This window comes from Littorina saxatilis, unplaced genomic scaffold (genome assembly GCF_037325665.1).
Source record: "Littorina saxatilis isolate snail1 unplaced genomic scaffold, US_GU_Lsax_2.0 SUPER_4_unloc_1, whole genome shotgun sequence".
In the NCBI taxonomy this organism is placed as follows: Eukaryota; Metazoa; Mollusca; class Gastropoda; order Littorinimorpha; family Littorinidae; genus Littorina; species Littorina saxatilis.
In genome coordinates, this window is record NW_027125696.1 from 137,090 (window position 1) to 152,693 (window position 15,604).

General features: G+C 42.9%; 2 protein-coding genes across 3 annotated transcripts in view; one reads left to right on the forward strand and one right to left on the reverse strand.

Moving 5' to 3' along the window:
* Positions 1-2,607, reverse strand: part of LOC138954129 (uncharacterized) — a 2,868-nt gene extending 261 nt beyond the window's left edge. Inside the window, exons 1-2 of one of the 2 annotated variants that reach the window (XM_070326033.1) lie at positions 2,084-2,607; positions 1-1,781 (exon numbers count right to left, since the gene is read on the reverse strand). The exon at positions 1-1,781 is cut by the window's left edge and continues 261 nt beyond it. In XM_070326033.1, coding sequence (XP_070182134.1) covers positions 126-1,085 — 960 coding nt within the window. In that variant the 5' untranslated portion in view covers positions 1,086-1,781; positions 2,084-2,607 and the 3' untranslated portion in view covers positions 1-125. The remainder of the gene's footprint in view (positions 1,782-2,083) is intronic. The other variant, XM_070326034.1, reaches the window with a different exon arrangement.
* LOC138954128 (sestrin-1-like) overlaps positions 1-15,604 on the forward strand; it is a 170,339-nt gene that overhangs the window by 108,728 nt on the left and 46,007 nt on the right. The gene's annotated exons all lie outside the window — the stretch shown is intronic.

Consider the following 15,604-nt stretch of genomic DNA (forward strand, 5'->3'; position numbering starts at 1 on the left):
TCCATAGATATAGCACTGCAAACACTAAAAAAATGTGCGAAATGAGAAAAACGCTAAAACGTGAAAGCCAACTATTTATTTTACAAAAAGAAGGACTGGACACAAGTTTGACATTTCTGGCACAATTATTCTTTATCAGCAAGCAGTCCTGGGCCATTTGTTGGTCCTTCCTGCCTTTCTATCTGGATAACATTTGTTCTTTTGGCTTGACCCTTGGCTCTGCGCGCGCGCTTTATTTCCACCTGACCAAACAAATCCCCCCTTTTACACCTCGTTAGATCTTGCCTGGTCTCAAATTGCTGAAGGTTCACTCCTGGTGACACTCCAAGTTCTCCCAGAACCTGGGACAAGTGTGAGCAGCCCTGATTGAAGTGTGATACTGCAGCGTTCACACATCCCGCACCCACATGAATCGTCTTTGGACACCGCGCCCAGATTTGACCATTTACACACTCATTAGCGTTTTGCGTGCGACCATGCTGGATTTTCTCCAGCAATGTGTTGTGGCTCATCCTATCATATATAGGCCTGATAGCCTCTGCAACATTCTGCTTGTGGGGAGGTGGCGGCACACCGCTGACGACAGCCTTATTGAAAAAGCACCACGAATCGGGTCCGTGTGGGCACTTTTCGTGCTGCGGATTATCATCTGTGCTCATGCAGTGCATGAATGAAGCCCAGATAGCCTCCTTCATCTCTTCTGGCTTATTTAGATTCTTTACAATAGCATTGCGGTAGTACGATTGAAGAATATTGCATGTTTTGGCTGTCAGTGCACTGTGGCGGCGACCCCCAAGCTTCTCTTCTTTTGCCTTTTTTCTTAGGGCAGTTCCCATTCTCTTATCACAGTGATTGATGCACTCAAGCTTTTTCACTGGATAAAAGTTGGCATCACACACAGCCTTGAATGCCACAGAATCACCATCTGACAACATGTAAGTGTACCTCATGCGATTCTTCCGAATGGACCGCCCCCACATCTGCAGAGCGGCCTCCTTTTCCATCCCCTTTGAAGATCCCTCATAGTCCTTGGAGCACTGTGGCCTATGCTCTCTCTTCCATTCTTCCCTTTCTTCATCAGTCATGTTTCTTTTTTATTTAGAGCACATGCATGACAGTATTTTGACAACACTATAAAGTCGAACACAAGACCAGTGTGAACATCAATCACAATACCCACCCCATAATTAGATGTAAATCCTCTTTTGTGCCATGTACCGTCAAAAGACACCCATACATCAACAAAATCATTATCAATGGCATCATTATCATCCTCATCACTAGAACCAGTCAGAATTGTGATCACCAAAGTTACCACGGTCACTGTCAGAATCACCTAGTTCAACACTGCTGATGTTAGAATCACTATGCATCATCACATGATCATCGCCTGCAAGATCATGACTAAGATCATGACTAGCAACACTGTCAACATCACTACTATTAGTACTGTCACCGGTGTCATCATTGTCGTTCTCTTCATTGGCATCAAAGTCATCATTGGCATCAGCGTATGTACGCCGCACAGCTGCCACTGCCGCATTTAGAACATTCGCAGTAACTTGTGAATGTGCATTACCGACCTTCTTGGATAGACGATAGGTTCTATGTGCAAATCCAGGTATGCGCATGATGGCAGAGAATTTTCTCATCGCAGCTTCACCACATCCCAGCTCGTTGAAACACATCACCATGGAATCGTTCACTTCAAAGCCCACAGTGACATCAGCGCTCCCCCGGATCCGCTGGCAGGAATACTGCTGATGAGTAAAAGGACAGCTCTGAAAAATATCAGAATGTAAACAAATTACTTCCAAATACAAGCAATATATAAATTCAGAAAAGAAGAGATAAGAACATGAACGCTTCTGACGTCCTGTATTTATAACCAACAATACAACGCGCAGGAGTCACAACACACACAAACTGCATATATATATATGCTTTCAATGGACATACAAATGACACATACATGCAATGTGCATTCATCCCATGCACACATCACACACAGTGAAAACAAACATAACCCCAATCATCCAATGTTCAACTTCATGCACTGTACACAAAAATACATTGTACATACCTGACAGGCAAGTCGAATCTCTAGAATAGCCCATTGTGTCACCAAAGGCGACATCAAGACTCCCTCCATAATCCTGGCATGCCACTGCAGAAAACAACCCCTTCAGTGTCCACAGATCCATGAAGCATCGCTCATTGGAATCTGTGTCGTCTGCTACGATGTTGTCGTTTGCCGGGTCGATATACTCTTTCATCAAGCCCATCTTCTTCCTGGCAGAACATTCTTCATTCGGTTGCCCATTTTGTACAATGTTTTGACCAGCATGAAGGTTGTGAGAGCTGGGAATTTCACCATCGCCATGAGCAAACGAGTGTGTTCAATCACACCAAATCCTTCTTGTTCTTCAGTCTCGAGCACTTGTTTATCCGGATCATTTGATTGCCAGCGTGCCTGCGCTGCTTTCTTGCTGTGCTGGCGTCGAGAACGCTTTCCTCCTCCCCATAATTTCTTTGTTGGTTTTCGCTTTTGTGTTTTTTCGTTGATATTGCTCATTTTGTTGGAATGATGTCGCAAAAAAGGCAAACTTTCAACGAGGCGGGAGTGGCGGAAGTCGTGTCCCCGAAGGTCGAAGTAGATGCCCGAAAGCTCTCGGCCAATCACAAGGCTTCGTTTCAAACCGAGTTTCCATATTAGGTCATTGTCGGAAATTTTGTCGCGAGACAAGGCCTCAAAACCCTCTAGTTGTGGCTTGGCGCTGGCTGGCTCAGTGCCCGGTGTTGATGTATGAGATAGGGGAGATAACAACGAACACAGGCGTGCGCCAAGCATGAGTTGTTATTTGCGTAACTAAGCACCAAACTAACGTCATTTTGATGTTTTTTGGGTGAACGTAAGCAAAACTACGATACCCAAGTGTTCAAAATGAGCCTGTTTATGCATAAAAAATGCTTTAGATGATAATAAAATTGTCAGAATCGGATAGAAAAGGTATCAATAAACACAAATATACCAAAATCTCAAAATCTACCAGCACATTTTTTCAAACCATTTTGGCATTTTCACTGTGTAGCTTGGTACCTTAAGCAAACAAACAAAGAAACCAACACATTTTGCTGAGGCTGTGTTTCATCACACTCACAATCGTGAATGACGTGATCGTCGGAAGGAGATATATAACGAGTTAATTTTTTGTTGTTGTTTAAAAGTATTTTATTCGTAAACAGACACATGAGAATATAACAACATCATTAAGAAGGAGCACAACAAGTTTAAAACTTATGATAAGTGCTCACATAAACATGCCTGAAATTCCATGGCGGGATATGATCAATGCGACACATTTTTTGAAAAAAGAAAAAAAAGGAGAAAAACAACAAGGAAAACTTAGTTTGAATTATCGAACACAATCTGTGTCAATACCAAAAAACGAAAACAAATACAAAACAAGAGGCGAAGCCTTCAAGGCTCACGTAAGAAATAGACAAACAGTAACACAAACTCAATCACTCCGTCACACATACACACCCACACACACAGTAAGCTTAGGTGACACTGTGCAAGAAAGAGAGACACTAGATCTAGATCTGTCTGTCTGCATGTAGCCTACTTTCAGGGACACGACTGCCAAATAGTCTCGGCCCGCTCAAAATAACAATGACCGAGACCACACACACCACGCGAGAGAGAAAGACTACAGGGAGGAATGCCGTCATGATGCATTAATTGACGTCAAACACTTTTGACCGTGACGTAATCTTATGCGAGCTTTATCCATAGTCTTGGATAACCACTCACACATAGACTCGGAAATGTTAAAGTTTCTACCACAGACATACACACGCACAAACACACACACACACGCACACACACACGCACAAACGCACAAACGCACAGACAGACAAAGTTACGATCGCATAGGCTACACTTCGTGAGCCAACGAGTTCATTATCGCAAAAGGTCACTTGTAATGTAGTCGGTTCAGTTTATCCTGAATCATATTCAGAGCTGCTGTCCCTTACGAAGTTCTCTTCATCTGCAGGGTGATTGGTCAGCTGACTGGGCGAGGGTGGGGATGGGGCTTGGGAGGAGGGCTTAAAAACTCGAATTGACCTGAATCATCAACATATCTGGCATGACATGAGCGGTAGGGTGGTTGCGATGCTGCTCGCGAAGTCATTGTTGAATTTGAACATGTCAGCATGACCTGGAGGTGCCAATGATGAGATAATTATGTTGAGAGGGTTTGATGACTAGTTCAAAGACAGGGCAGAGATAGTGTGAAAGAGTGTGAACGGTGATGGGGAACGTGAGGGTGGTGGTGGTGTTTGGGTGGGGCGGGGGAAGGGAGGGGGGGGTGGAGAAGCGGGAGGGAAGGAAAGCAGCCGGGTATGTGGTGCGATCCTAATTTGAAGAGAACACTATTGTGCTTGTGAAAAATGAGATGGTATCATGCTTTGCCGTGGAGCGTGCACGCAGGCATCCCGAGACAGACGGACGGACAGGCGACGGACGGACAGAAATACAGACAAACAGACAAACAAACAAACACCAGGAGATCAAAATACAGTTCACTCTTAAGAAATGAAGACTCCAGCATTAAAGTTGAGGGTGAGGAAAAATACGACAGAAAATGTCCATGCAGGTGACAGAGAAGAGGGTGCTTCAATTCATGGGCTGAAGGTTGACAGATGGTATAGGGGTGATTTTCACCCTCTTTCAAGAAGACCGCAGAAGGATTAGGGGAGGGGGAGGGGATGGAAATGGGAGGAGCAAAATGGGTGGCCGAGCAGGACCTAGCAGATATCATTGACGCAAAAATCAAACATAGAAATCGTATTTAGAGAATTTCAAATGACGTTAGAAATGGCACATCGTCACGTCAGAGAAATTGTGAAGTACCGAGCTGGCACCAGCCGTTTGGGGCGATATTGAGAGAATTTAAATTACCTCAGAAATACTACCCAATATTGACGGGACTGTGTGATGATATCTTCTGCTATGGTCTGTTGAGACAGTGATATCAAAATCGAGACCGGAGGTCGAGATTTTGATATCACTGTCGAAACAGACCAATAGCAGAAGATATCATCACACAGTCAGTCAATGTTAGATATATTGCTAATTTGTCTTAGTATTTGTCTTAGTTTTGGCTGTTCCATATCCCTCCCTCTGATTATTATTTCTTTTTGTTCACTCTTTTCTTGTACTTTTCAGTATTTTAAAATGTCTTTCCTTTCAAAAAGTCTTTAGTCACTTGCTCAACTAAATTCTGGGATAATTACATTTTCATATATATTTGTTTGTTTTTAAATGTAGGTGTTTTTGTTTTTGAAGTGGGGAAGCAATAAAGAGGTCGTCGATATCAAAACTGATATCGACGGAAATGTCGTCGATATCACTTTTGCACTGAGCTCAGTTTTGCCCAATTGACCAATGGAAATCCACGTAACATATGAAATAGCAATATAATATAATATTATAGTCGCAGCGATTGTTATTCTGATATCATTGACCACAGGAGCTTGTATCCAATCGCCGGTCGATCATTATTTACTCCTTATTCCCTAGAGTCTCCTTCCTACTACTATATAATAAATAGTAGTAGAAAGGGTAAGAATGCAGCAGTAAATAATAGGCATGCAGGAGTAAATAATGATCGACCAGCGGTTGGATACAAGCTCCTGTGTCAATGACACAATCAATATGAGGCTTATATCGCGCGTATTCCGTGGGTACAGTTCTAAGCGCAGGGATTTATTTTTTTGGTTTTTTGTTGGTATGCAATTTATATCGCGCACATATTCAAGGCGCAGGGATTTATTTATGCCGTGTGAGATTGAATTTTTTTACACAATACATCACGCATTCACATCGGCCAGCAGATCGCAGCCATTTCGGCGCATATCCTACTTTTCACGGCCTATTATTCCAAGTCACACAGGTATTTTGGTGGACATTTTTATCTATGCCTATACAATTTTGCCAGGAAAGACCCTTTTGTCAATCGTGGGATCTTTAACGTGCACACCCCAATGTAGTGTACACGAAGGGACCTCGGTTTTTCGTCTCATCCGAAAGACTAGCACTTGAACCCACCACCTAGGTTAGGAAAGGGGGGAGAAAATTGCTAACGCCCTGACCCAGGGTCGAACTCGCAACCTCTCGCTTCCGAGCGCAAGTGCGTTACCACTCGGCCACCCAGTCAACACAAAATCAAATGCAGTCATGGTGGCGATATTCAGAGATTTTCAAATTACCCCAGATATGTTCATAGGATTTGTAAAGTACCCAGCTCATATCATTGACACAAAATCAAATGAAGACACCAGCCATAGAGGCGACATTCACACAATTTCCGAAGAAGGATATGGGTACTGTCATAGGAATGAGTGAAGTTGGGAGGGCGGTATCCAGTTATAGGGGCGATATCCACACAGTTCCAAATAACCCTATTAATGGGATATAAAATGTCGTCAGATATTATATGTGTCGTCAGAGTATTGAGAGAAGCTAGGAGGGTGATATAGAAAGAAGAAACCAGTTATTATTAGTTATTTCTATTATGCTGGCTGTTATCAAACGATAACAGACATGTCGAGAAAATATATATAATATATCAAAATTAGCCGTTACAATGGCAATATTAACACATTCGAGCGACGGTAGAAAGAGAACTGTCATAATCGTGGGGAAATTGAAAGGTCATTGACACGAGATCACAGGAAAGGACGAGACTTGGGGACAGTATTCACACAATGACTTCAGAAGAGAGGTTGCAAAGGGGTGTTGACTGCGTTGGGGGAAGGTGTGGGTTCTGCAGGGAAGAGAGTGATAGCATTGACACGAAATTAACTGAAGGGATCTGTCATTGGTCTGTGCGCCGACATGTGTGTGAGGTTATCTCAGTCCTGTCAGTTCAGTTAGTGTCAACGGGTTCGGTGTCAGTATGTCTCTTTCCGCACTCTGTACATTTGACACATAGGTGGTTGAATGTGTCTGCGTTCCCTCTGTCTCTGTCTCTCCCCGTCTCTCTGTCTCTGTCTCTGTCTCTCTCTCCCTCTCCCTCTCCCTCTCCCTCCCTCCCTCTCTCTCTCTCTCTCTCTCTCTCTCTCTCTCTCTCTGCGACGCAAGCCTGTCTGGTTTAGTTACTTTCTGCGTCACCCTGTCAGAGGAGGGGTGTCAGCGCTAACAATGAAGCACCCGGCACGCTGGCACGTAACGTTGTCGGCTATTATAATCAGATTATATTACTCTGGTAGCCCACTGAAGACGAATGGTCCTTGTTGGTGTTGGAGATAGAAGATTGACAAAAATTAGGGGATGGGGGGGGGGGGGGCTGTCAACTTGACAAGGGACAAGGGACAGGCTGGGGCAGAAGGGGGGGGGGGGGGGGAGGGGGTGACGGGGTAATTCAGACCTGGGAACCAATACGATTTCGCCGTATTTTGTACGCATAATTGTCTAGAGTACGATCAGTACGGTCAGTGGAAAAAGATACGACGAGAAAAATTCCCAGACGACTTTTCTTCACAAGCGCAACTCGAAGCCGAACCAGTATTTTGACACATGATTTTGTCAGAAAACATTGCAAGACGTATTTGTTTTAAATGGGGCGGGGATATAGCTCACTTGGTAGCGCGCTGGATTTGTATTCAGTTGGCCGCTGTCAGCGTGAGTTCGATCCCAGGTTCGGCGGAAATTTATTTCACAGAGTCAACTTTGTGTGCAGACTCTCTTCGGTGTCCGAACCTCCCCCCGTGTACACTACATTGGCTGTGCACGTTAAAGATCCCACGATTGACAAAAGGGTCTTTCCTGGCAAAATTGCTTAGGCACAGTTAATAATTGTCTACCTATACCCGTGTGACTTGGAATAATAGGCCGTGAAAGGTAAATATGCGCCGAAATGGCTGCAATCTACTGTCCGTATAAAATTTCATCTCACACGGCATCACTGCAGAGCGCCTAGAACTGTACCCACGGAATATGCGCGATATAAGACTCATTGATTGATTGATTGATTGAAATGTATTGGTAAACTTAATTAACGGTGCGACAGACGCGTGTGAAGCATGTTTATATCATGGATGTTCAAATGCAGTGAGGTGTACGCTCATTTTTCTGAAAATGCACCAAGTTTGTTTGAGAATACTCCCAAGTGCGGGGTCCTGATTTGGCCTATTATGGTCCGCTGGACCCGAAAAGCAACAGCTAACTAACTAACTAGCTCCCAAGTGCAAAACAGGGTCTGGGGTATACACTTTTTGCTGATCGTTTACATGTTGAACGGACGCAAGAACACACACTGGCGTCCTGTGAAAAAGCGTTTTTCGTGTCAAACACAATCATCCAAACAACGCGATGACCTAATTTCACTGCCTAATGGTAGTCATGCGAAGCTTCATCTCAGAAAGAAAGGGGTCGACATCAATGCATTCTGCTTGATAGACTCTTTGAAAAAAGGAAAGATATATCACGATTGGCATTTTCACATCTGTGGTGCACTCGAAAGTAAAACTCTCAACTATAAGTTACTGTTGACCATGTTTTGTAAGCCCAATTAAACCGGGCAACGGTTCATCTCATGGCACTGGCTGATGCGACTAACTAGGGGGTCCTTAACGTTCTCAGAGGAATTTTCCTTTTAGGGACATGAGTTGATGATACGCTGATACGAAGGAAGGAAATTAAGGGGGCTATAATTACTGTCCGTCAGGTCTAAATTGCCTATCTTGGACATGATTTGGTTTATCAATCAATAAATATGAGGCTTATATCGCGCGTATTCCGTGGGTACAGTTCTAAGCGCAGGGATTTTTTTTAATTGACTCACATGCGAAGCAAAAGTGAGTCTATGTACTCACCCGAGTCGTCCGTCCGTCCGTCCGTCCGTCGGCCGTCCGGAAAACTTTAACGTTGGATATTTCTTGGACACTATTCAGTCTATCAGTACCAAATTTGGCAAGATGGTGTATGATGACAAGGCCCCAAAAAACATACATAGCATTTTGACCTTGCTTCAAGGTCAAGGTTGCAGGGGCCATAAATGTTGTCTAAAAAACAGCTATTTTTCACATTTTTCCCATTTTCTCTGAAGTTTTTGAGATTTAATACCTCACCTATATAAGATATATAGGGCAAAGTAAGCCCCATCTTTTGATACCAGTTTGGTTTACCTTGCTTCAAGGTCAAGGTCACAGGAGCTCTTCAAAGTTGTATTGTATACATATTTTGAAGTGACCTTGACCCTGAACTATGGAAGATAACTGTTTCAAACTTAAAAATTATGTGGGGCACATGTTATGCTTTCATCATGAGACACATTTGGTCACATATGATCAAGGTCAAGGTCACTTTGACCCTTATGAAATGTGACCAAAATAAGGTAGTGAACCACTAAAAGTGACCATATCTCATGGTAGAAAGAGCCAATAAGCACCATTGTACTTCCTATGTCTTGAATTAACAGCTTTGTGTTGCATGACCTTGGGTCAAGGTCACATGTATTTTGGTAGGAAAAATGTGTAAAGCAGTTCTTAGTGTATGATGTCATTGCTAGGTTTAACTGAAGGTCAAGGTCATGTAAAGGTCAAGGTCAAGCATGTGAGTCGTATGGGCTTTGCCCTTCTTGTTTAATTTTTATATTTAGTCAAGTTTTGACTAAATATTTTAACATCGAGGGGGAATCGAAACGAGGGTCGTGGTGTATGTGCGTGTGTGCGTGTGTGTGTGTGTGTCTGTGTGTGTGTGTAGAGCGATTCAGACTAAACTACTGGACCGATCTTTATGAAATTTGACATGAGAGTTCCTGGGTATGAAATCCCCATACGTTTTTTTCATTTTTTTGATACATGTCTTTGATGACGTCATATCCGGCTTTTCGTGAAAGTTGAGGCGGCACTGTCACGCCCTCATTTTTCAACCAAATTGGTTGAAATTTTGGTCAAGTAATCTTCGACGAAGCCCGGACTTCGGTATTGCATTTCAGCTTGGTGGCTTAAAAATTAATTAATGACTTTGGTCATTAAAAATCTGAAAATTGTAAAAAAAAATAAAAATGTATAAAACGATCCAAATTTACGTTTATCTTATTGTCCATCATTTGCTGATTCCAAAAACATATAAATATGTTATATTCGGATTAAAAACAAGCTCTGAAAATTAAATATATAAAAATTATTATCAAAATTAAATTGTCCAAATCAATTTAAAAACACTTTCATCTTATTCCTTGTCGGTTCCTGATTCCAAAAACATATAGATATGATATGTTTGGATTAAAAACACGCTCAGAAAGTTAAAACAAAGAGAGGTACAGAAAAGCGTGCTATCCTTCTTAGCGCAACAACTACCCCGCTCTTCTTGTCAATTTCACTGCCTTTGCCATGAGCGGTGGACTGACGATTCTACGAGTATACGGTCTTGCTGAAAAATGGCAGCTACTTGACTAAATATTGTATTTTCGCCTTACGCGACTTGTTATTTTATGCAATTTATATCGCGCACATATTCAAGGCGCAGGGATTTATTTATGCCGTGTGAGATGGATTTTTTTTTTACACAATACATCACGCATTCACATCGGCCAGCAGATCGCAGCCATTTCGGCGCATATCCTACTTTTCACGGCCTATTATTCCAAGTCACACGGGTAGTTTGGTGGACATTTTTATCTATGCCAATACGATTTTGCCAGGAAAGACCCTTTTGTCAATCGTGGGATCTTTAACGTGCACACCCCAATGTAGTGTACACTAAGGGACCTCGGTTTTTCGTCTCATCCGAAAGACTAGCACTTGAACCCACCACCTAGGTTAGGAAAGGGGGGAGAAAATTGCTAACGCCCTGACCCAGGGTCGAACTCGCAACCTCTCGCTTCCGAGCGCAAGTGCGTTACCACTCGGCCACCCAGTCCATGTTTCTACGATAGGGGGAGCTGGTTAAAAACGGGAGGATGACGGGAGTGGGGGTGATAAGATATTTTAAATAGATCTGTTAAGATTGGATAAAATCGAGTACTTTGTATCACCTTAGTATAGGTGGGGTCCACATACGTAATCTGGGGGGATGGGACGATAAAATCGAGTGTTTGTTTCATCCAAATGATGTTTAAACGTGATAAAATCAGAGCCACATTTGATTAATACCGGTTAAAAGCAGGTGTACGTGCTGGGAAACAGTACCCCAATATCGAGAAAGCCTTGATTTCTCTTTAAATTATTGACAAGGTGCCCAACTGCTGGCCCGCTGATACGATTTGTCTCCACTGGTTTTTATAGGACCGCGGCCGGTCTCCACTGTGTTACTGCCGCAGGTAGGTAGCAACATTGAAACTGTTCCCCCGACTGTGAAGTGGAGGGGGAATTAATGTTGAGGTCATAAGTTGCTACTTAGATATAATTATGCAGTAAAACTTCCCATAATGACCCCTCTCAAGAACAAAAGGCCCGCCTTTTAGAAACTTTTTTGCTGCGAGAAAAGAACGCCACATCGCAACACTGACAGTGACTACAACTGACTTCCAGTGCCCCCACTGTTCCAGACTCTGCACCTCCAGACTGAAGGCTTGCAAAGTCACCTCCGTATGCACATAAGCTGCAGAATGCAAAAGTCTACTTCGGACCCCAAGGACAACCACCACAAATCTTCCCATAACGACCTCTCCCATGCAAGAACGTCACTCACCGTTTTCCGGCCGATTTCTTGGCACGGATACCTCAGGGCTTGCTCACAACACAAGCAAGTGACCGTTTTAGCCTGGCGAGCATTCTTGAAGGAATGCACACTTTAATGACTAACGTACACGCCGTGTCATATGTTGTGAAGGCTTGCAGAGACTTTGTATTGAGGTCGTTGAATTTAATAACAGCTTATGTATGGTCCCATGGTAGAATTACTGCAGTTCAATGACATGTGCTCAAGTTGTACAGCGCAGTGCTAGGCGTGCATTTTGGCACATTCCAGACTGACATAATTATGCCATGGGATTAATTGCTAAAAGTGACCAACAGGGACATGCACTCTCAAAATAAACAAACAGACGAAGACAAAGACAGACAGACACACGCACGCTCGCTCGCATGCACGTACGCATGCACGTACGCATTCATGCACACGCGCTCACGCACACACGCACGCACGCACGCACGCACACACACATACACGTGTGTTTGTGCGCGTGTTTATCTGTGTTTGTGTGAATGTGTGTGTGCATGTGTTTGTGCATTAAACAAATCTCTTTTTTTGGTCTTTTCTTTTTTCTTCTTAGTTACTTTGTTTTCTTTCTTTCTTTCTTTATTTCTCTTCTCAGTACGACTATTGGTTGATTTTTAAAATTAGGCAAGTTTGTACATGGACGAGGAGGGGGGGGGGGGGGGGTTTCAGTGAGAGAGAGCGAGAGACAAGACAGACAGAGAGGTCATGACTCCATGAACATGAGGAAGAGCGGGATGACTCGTGTCATGTGCGGTTGTTTTATTCTTATGTCCATCAAAGTTGTCACAATGACACATTCACATCTTTGAAAAAGTATTTCCTGAAAGAGATTTTTTTATTTTGTTTATTTTGGAAACCTCAGGGAATGAGAACCTCTTGTTGGTCCCTCGTGCATCTTTTTTTTCTTCTTCGTTTTGTTTGTTTGTTTGTTTTCTTTGCTTCGGTTTTTTTTTTCCCGAGGTTAGGGGTGCAAGGCCGGTTAGGGTTTTTTGGGTTTTTTTCTGTGGGGGAGGGGTGCAAGGGGTTAGGGAGAAACTACGGAGTGATCCTTCTTATCCCAGGACTGAGTTGGGCTGGTTACAAGATATCTCGGTCACCAAGTCCATTTTCGGAGAAGACCCGCGAAACCTTACATGACAGATGTTGGTGTCACTCTACTAGGCTCGCCGAAACAACATGTAATGGCATAGCTTCCGATTTAAATTGTCTTCCCCGCTTGAATCAGAACACAGGGAATGCTCATGTTTCGTCGCTAGTTTGGAAGAGTATGTCGTCTATAAGTTTCTGAACGGATTTTTGTGCTGCGAATTAATTCTAACCGGCAACTAATTTTACTGTCAAGAAGCACAGTTTTATGTTCTGCTGCCTTTAAGGAGGCAATATGATGTCCAAAAAATGAAAATTCAAGGTTAGCAATCCTTTATGAGCTTATCAGTCCCCTCTAAGCGCTCCTACACCCCTCCCCCTGCCCCCCCCCCCCCCCCACTCTCTTCGAAAACAAAGAAATTTAACGACACATGCTTCATCGAACCAATCACTGCAGCTCGATCCCAGTCTCAGTAGCCGATGAAAGGCGTTGCGACCTTGACCTTCATCAATGACCGTCACCGCATTCGAGTTGTAAACAAAGTGATTTATGTCCATTGGGATTTTTTTGTAATGAGTCGTTTTTTGAAATCGATGTTCTAAATTTAATTTGATGCTTCCGGTTTGGGAAAGGATGATAGTGATGTGGGCGGGAGAACGAGTTTAATGTGAAAGTGAGGTTGAAGGTTAAGTTTATTGACGTGTTATGTTACAAAAAATGACATTTTTATAGTGTTGTTTGCATTCAGCGTAACCGTTGAATGATATGTGTGTACTATCAACTCTCTCTCTCTCTCTCTCTCTCTCTCTCTCTCTCTCTCTCTCTCTCTCTCTCTCTCTCTCTCTCTCTCTCTCTCTCTCTCTCTCTCTTTCCTTTATCAAAGCACGCATTACATATAAAATAGCTACCCTGTGTTACCGTAGCCTTCAAGACTCTGCCCCTTCTTACCTGTCTTCGCTCTTAAAGCCACACGTCCCCACACGCAACCTCAGATCCGCTGACGCAGGGCACCTTGTTGTCCCACGCGTCAAACTGAACGCTTTCGGCAAGCGCGCCTTTACCTACACAGCTCCCTCTATTTGGAACTCTCTGCCCATGTCTGTCCGCCTTTCTACCTCTCTCCCTTCCTTCAAGTCCTCTCTAAAAACACACCTCTTCCGGGAATACTTCAACCCCTAGCCTGTGCGAGTGATTCGATGTTGTCCGTGTGTGTGTTTGTGTGTGTGTGCGAGTGAGCGACACGAGTATATGCGAGTAATTGGTTGTGTGCACTGTTCAGTATTTGCCACATTAAGGAGAGGGGTCGCTTGCCATCGTAGCGCGCTGTGGGCCGGCTGGGGGCGGGTTGCTTGCGAGGGCTGTATTTTGTACATTGATTATTTGATACATGTATAATTATTAAATGCGTCTCCAGGAATATGTTTAGTTTAAATCTTGTGTCGATACTATTTAATTCTGCCTCGCTATTAGCCATTGAGTAAAACTGTTTTATCACCATTGCTTTATTGTTGTTAATTCGTCTCCAGAAATATGTTTTGTTTTAATCTTGTGTCGATACTATTTAACTCTGCCTCGTTATTAGCCATTGAGTATAACTGTTTTATCACCATTGTTTTATTGTTGTTCTTTGGCCATTTACGTTGAATGACTTGTTATACATTGACATTGATAGTTTTATTCTTCTTCTTCTTCGTCGTTCGCTAGATAGTTTTATTATAAGAACCTTTTTTTTTTTTTTTTTTTTTAATTCCTATTAACTCGATGTTCTTTAACTATGTTTGTAAATTGTTAGAGGATCTTTTAGTAGAAGTGTTTAACTGTCGAAGCTGCTTTTACCTAAGAGACCGACTGTATATTGTGCTGTTGTACTTGTCAGACTTGATTGTACCAAGTCCTTCACATGTTGTAATGCGCTTAGAGCCAAATATTTTTGTTTTTTGTAAGGGATAGGCGCAATATAAATACACTTTATTTATTTATTTATTTCCTTGAATTGAAATGAATTTTCCACCGAAAGCGGCGTGTGTCTGTCTAAATGGTGGGGTACAAACGGTCATACACGTAACAACCCACTCGTGCAAAAAAACACGAGTGTACGTGGGAGTTTCAGCCCATGAACGCAGAAGAAGAAGAAGAAATGAATTGAAGGCGATGAGGTTCGTCTCTTTAGTTCTGACCATGCACCTGGTTTTGTGTTCTTTTCTTCGTCTAATTCAGCTAGATACGGTCAACTTTATTCTTGTACAGATTCGTGTCTCCTAATTTACACAACCCAAAACTTCATACCCTGAGGAGAAAACTCCTATTGCGACCAAAAAGTCTGCTGAGAAGTCGGTTAAAAATCGACCTTGTTGACAGCACTTTTGAAAACAAATGCCATGTCATTCTAATTTCTGCGCATACCAACCAACGCGTTGAGTGTAAGTGGGAAACCAACAAACCTCCACAAAACAAAAGTACCTTTATTTTTAACAATTGTAGTTCGCAGCCTTGATATATCACCTTCCATACGGTGGTGACACGAAACCTGGCTAGATACTGCTTGGTTGTGCTGCTGTTCATTTCAAGACATTTACTTGAACCTCGGTTTTTGACGTCAGCGGAAATTACACCAAGCACTTGCGCGCATACAACGTTTAGGAGGGGAGTTTGCTATGTTTCTCTAGTGGACTAGTTGTGGAGACATTTTGCACAAGATTTGACGGAGAAAACTAAAGTTGAGGTTCATGTCTTGATGTTAAACCCTTCTAGGTTTGGTAACATGACAGCGTCCCTTTTTT